Source organism: Oreochromis aureus, linkage group 3, assembly GCF_013358895.1.
Source record: "Oreochromis aureus strain Israel breed Guangdong linkage group 3, ZZ_aureus, whole genome shotgun sequence".
In the NCBI taxonomy this organism is placed as follows: domain Eukaryota; kingdom Metazoa; phylum Chordata; class Actinopteri; order Cichliformes; family Cichlidae; genus Oreochromis; species Oreochromis aureus.
The window spans coordinates 67,190,995-67,196,233 of NC_052944.1; the positions used below are offsets into that span (position 1 = coordinate 67,190,995).

The following is a 5,239-nucleotide window of genomic DNA, read 5'->3' on the forward strand; positions in this document are numbered from 1 at the left end:
GAGCATGCATCAAGACATGTCACTGATGGGACCCTCTTTGGACTCACACCAGTAAACTCCACTGTCAGGGAACACTGCATTAAAAATAGACCTGATTGTGTGTTATTGTGTGATACTCCATGCTAATAAAAACAATTACACAAAAAAGTGTGCCTTCATAAAGAAGTAGGGATATGGAGAATCAATGAAATTATAACTCACTGAACAACATGAATAGACACACAGAGCTTTCTTTGAGGTGTGGGTGTCATTAGTCACCTTTGAAAAACTGAGTGTTTGAAATATTTGCTTTCATGGCTCCACCTTGTTTGTTGTCATGCTTTTGTTTGTGATTCTTTGGTGAAAGAGAAACCACAGGTCAGAACGAGCTGCTGAAAACACACATTCACATTTAGATACTGAGGATTTTTACTCTTGAAAAAAAGACCATCTTATGGATATTTCTCACACTTATAAAGTGGAAATGTTCTCTGTAACATCTGCATCTCTCTGCTGGACTTTACTTTTTGCTTGCCTCCTCTGTGTCTTTGCAGGTGAGACTGAACGTGTTTTAAATGCAACAGGATTGTTCTGATTTATGAAATAATACCTCATCAAGAAATCTGTTTTGTAATCATTATTAAAAAGTGTGTTTAGGTAGGCTGTGTGACCTGCCAGATCTCACAACAGTTTAAGAGTTAAACCTGAATTGGAACTAATCTGAGCCCTGATACAGAGAGCAGACTGAGAGAAAACTGTGATTTTGTTAACCCTGAGATGAAACTGTTTAAAGAGCGCCAATTAGAACTTAGTTGCAACATGACACTCCGATAGCCCGGGATTGTCCTCTCCTTCAGCTTCATTTGCTTCATTTCCCCATACATGCAGATCTGTTTTAGCAGATCTGTTATCTGCAAAATCTGCGGAAGTTTAAACCTTAACAAACATTACAGTAATAACTTAACATAACAGAAATTTCTGGGCAAGCTGGTTTCATCTTCAGCTCACAATACAATCTCTACTTTAATCTAACTCTCATTGTATCAGGAAGTTCCTCTACACTCAGACATTTGTCAATTGCTGACTTCTGCACAGAGATGGGCAGTAATTCGTTACAGATAACTTTTTGCATTAACTTTTCTGGCAATAATTGAAACAATGGAAGCAATAAGAAATATACTGAACCTAAAACAATATGCAGCTGGAATATTTATAGATTTTAAGAAAGCATTTAATACTGTTAATTACTCAATACTACGAAGCAAACTACAATTTTATGGCATAGTATTTTATGCATAATCCCATAATCCCTTGTTTAGTGTACTGAGTAATCGGAGTACTACATGCAGTGACTCCCAAGCTAGGCAAGTGGCTCCAGTAGATCCCAGGAACAACATCTGAGATCTTGGAAACCAAATATTAGAGATGTACAAAACCAAGTTTCCAAGAGCATCTCAATCATGAACAAAATTAAGCAGGTTCTAGACTGAATGTCACTCTATGTTCTCTATATTCAATCTAAAATCCATTATCATGCAAAATAATATAATTTCAATATTGTAATATCTTTTTCAAAATATTTTTACCCAGAGAGATGGGGATAAATTTTGAGGGGTAATGAGAATTTCAAGGAACTACTAGGAAAAGTTTTTGTTTTGCTTTTTTGTATTAAACACACTCAGGAAGCAGCTGAACAACTACATGACTGAGCTATAAACATGTGAAGGGTTGGGAGTACATCAGTGTTACTTCTCCCCACTAATTTTCCAGAACCTGTTGTACGAGAGGACAGTATTATTCTTCCTGTGCACATGCTCTTAGTACATGGGCATACTAGCTTAAATATACATGCTCTTATTTTGCTTATTCATGATCGAAATAAATGATCAATCAATCAATCAATCAATCAATCAATCAATCAATATCTTAGTATTTCTTGAGTTCTGAGATCTTGCCTGGTGTGATAGACCCCAGCCTCTATGGATCTTGTGCTCAGAGCTTGTTCCTGTGCTGCCATGATTAGTGCCTCTGTGCTGTCTTTCAGTGGTAGGATGTCTTTCCATTAGTAGGATTTCTGGATGTCAGTCACTTCCTCTATCTGCCTGTGGTACATGCACGTCAGTGGCCTTTCCTTGCATGATGGTTCCTTATCTTGTTCCTCTTCTTTTTTCAGGTTTCTGCTGCCTCAGATATATTAAGTACATGGTCAGTTGTGGCCATCTTCTTGATGTACTCATGAATGTTTTTTGTTTCATCCTGCAAAGGTCTTCTGAGACTCCTCCTTCCTTTGCCTTGAAATCTACTTTGATTTGCTAACTCCTCAGGACTTGGAGGCGTTTACTGTTGTGGCTTTCTAGCGACCTCTTCATGGTTCCCATTTATTTGTGGGATTCATGCCTGTAGTGCAGTCAGATGGTAACAAAAGAGGCAAGGTAGCCAGGTAGGCAACATTGCAGGCATTGAGGTTATACACATGCATGTAGAGACACACAACCTAACTCATTAACTGCTTCTGTACACCTCTGGTCCAGTTTAGAAGATCTCATTGGTCTCACAGTGAAGTAAACAGCTGTACTTAGATCCTTGAAACCTTCGTGTTGTGCCTTCTCTCAGACCAGAAAAACATCAAAGCAGTGCCTGGACAGACGGTCACTCTGCCATGTCAAGCTCCAAACAACAACAGGTCCATCATTGCTACAGAGTGGAGCAGAAATGATCTGGGGGATAAATATTTACTTTTGTACTGGAAAGAGCAGTTTGATCCAAAAACACAGCATCCATCTTTCAAGAATCGGGTGGATCTGCAGGACAGACAGATGAAGGACAAAGATGTGTCTTTGATTCTGAAGGATGTGACAACTGCGGACAGTGGAAGATACGAGTGCCGTGTTGTACAGAGAGGAACAAATATGGATGATGAAACAATCAGCACCATCTACCTGAGAGTTGTTCCTCCAGGTAAGACAGTAGGTTCTGATAGGAGGTGAGGTTGATTCTCTCATGTGTTTATGTGCTTTATTTGTGTTTCCTTTATGGTTTTACATTTTGGTTGATAATTTATAAGAGTTTACAGTACATTCACATTACATTAGATTTTCCCAACTGATCACTCTCACCTGTTTCTCACCTGCAGGTCAAACAAGAAGACGCAGAGAGGCTGTTTCTTATGGAGTGATAATTGGTCAGGGGGTTTATATTGCAATTGTTTTTGTTGTTGGTTTTTTGATATTTTATCTGTGCTATAAAAGAAGGTACCGCAAGATAAACAGATGTTCTGAGAACAGACAGAAATTAGCATTATAGATTATAATGGGTGTTTTGTGGTGGCGACACTTACTACAGATATAGTTAAGCCATAACTCTGTGTTATAAATTAGCAGAAATTTTCTTGTTAATATAAATACTGTCCTCTCCTCAAAATGCCAATGTTTAAAATGCAAATGTATACATTTATAGATTTTCTCTAAGCATTTCTTTGTTTTATATGTTTTTTTCATTATCAATAAATCATCCACATGTATTAGTGTTGAGGGTGTTTTGATAGTTGTCAGGTTTGTTGTTTTTTTGTTTACTGTAGATATGCTCATTCCTACAGAAAACTACTACAGAAGAAGAAGTAGCCAGATGTAAAAAGGGTAAACAATGACACCGAATGGAATAATCACTGTATATATAGTATCATGGCCAAGCCTGAAACCCAGACCAAGACTACGTGAAGTACCCTAAGAAGGTCTGCTAGAAGATGTTAATGAAGCACTACGGACGATACCTACAGCCACCATTTCTGAGACTAACAAGCAGATCTACACTACGGCAGCAGTCATCAGTGAGATCATCATCATCATCGTTTATTTGTATAGCACTTTAAGAGCACACCAGGCAGACCAAAGTTCTGAACAACACAGATCAAAAACAACTAGCAAAATTAAAAATATGCTTGGATACAAGTTGAACAGCCACAATGGGAAGTACGCTCCATGGAGAGGAGACCAGAGGCAAAGATCAAGTTAGCACGGAGGGATGTTAGCAACTTTTGGAGCAGCAGAAAGGTGTGATGAAGAAGGTGCCTAAGAAGTACAGCAAGCTGTCCATACCTGATGCCTTGGAAACTACCAAGCATAACGGCAATGCTCAGTGGCTAGTGGATCTGAGGGAAGACCACAGCAACCTCCCTGAACAGGGTCCAGTAACCATCACAGTGGCAGACATCCAAGAAAGGGTCTCCAGTATGAAGAGTTGGACAGCACTTGGCCCTGACATGGTTCATGCCTACTGGCTGAAGAAGCTGACTGCACTCTACGAGCGCCAGGCAGCACAAATGAACCAACTGCTAGCTGACAAGAGACACCCAGAATGGCTAACTGAAGGACGGACAGACCTGATCCTCAAGAACCCCCAAAAGGGACCGGCCCCCTCCAATTACTGACCAATAATCTGCCTCAGCACCACGTGGAAGCTCCTGTCAGACATCATAGCGGCTAAGATGAACAGGAACATGGGTCAATACATGAGAGGGGCACAGAAAGGGATGGGCAAAAATACCAGAGGCGTAAAACACCAGCTAGTAGTAGACCAAGTACTAAGCCTAGAGTACTAAGTACTAGAGATCAATTACTAAAACAGTTCTTGAAAACAGGTCTAACTCTGGATAGACAGAGATTTACTTCAATGCAAAATAAGGTAATAGCAACTTTGAGACAGGCCAAAGCAAATTTTTTTATAAATACAATTGAAAGAGCCAAAGGTAATGGTAAAATTATCTGGCAACACCTAAATAAATTACTTGGTCATCATTCAAACAAAAACAAATTTGCAAAATCAGTCAGAGTTTTAAACCAGTCGTATGCCCAGTTAATGCGAATGATGCTGGTCAACATTTGTTCGCCATTACTCATATTCCAGACACTGAAGTTATTAAACTAATTACAGGCTTAAAAAACTCGACAGCACTTGATGCGTTTGGTATTAATACAAATTCCATAAAGGAACATATGGATCTGCTTGCAATAACTCATGTTTTAAATATGTCATTCGAACACTCCATTGTTCCAATAGATCGGAAAATTGCTGCAGTTACACCAATTTTCAAAGCAGGTGTGAAGACTGACATGGCTAATTATTGCCTCATAAGCATACTCCCGGTTATATCTAAAATAGCTGAGAAGTGGGTGGTTAAACTCCTCATTGCTCATCTAAAAAATACCCAACCGTCATTACACCCATTGCAGTTTGGCTTTCGGGCCCATCACTTCACAGATAC

General features: G+C 39.3%; 1 protein-coding gene across 1 annotated transcript; it reads left to right on the top strand.

The window, feature by feature from the left end:
* Positions 1 to 323: 323 nt before the first annotated feature.
* Positions 324 to 4,405, top strand: LOC120434142. The gene is made up of 4 exons (XM_039601704.1): positions 324 to 533; positions 2,593 to 2,937; positions 3,113 to 3,168; positions 4,262 to 4,405. Exons 1-4 carry the CDS (start codon positions 434 to 436, stop codon positions 4,403 to 4,405), a joined length of 645 nt encoding a protein of 214 aa, XP_039457638.1. The 5' UTR covers positions 324 to 433.
* Positions 4,406 to 5,239: the final 834 nt, after the last annotated feature.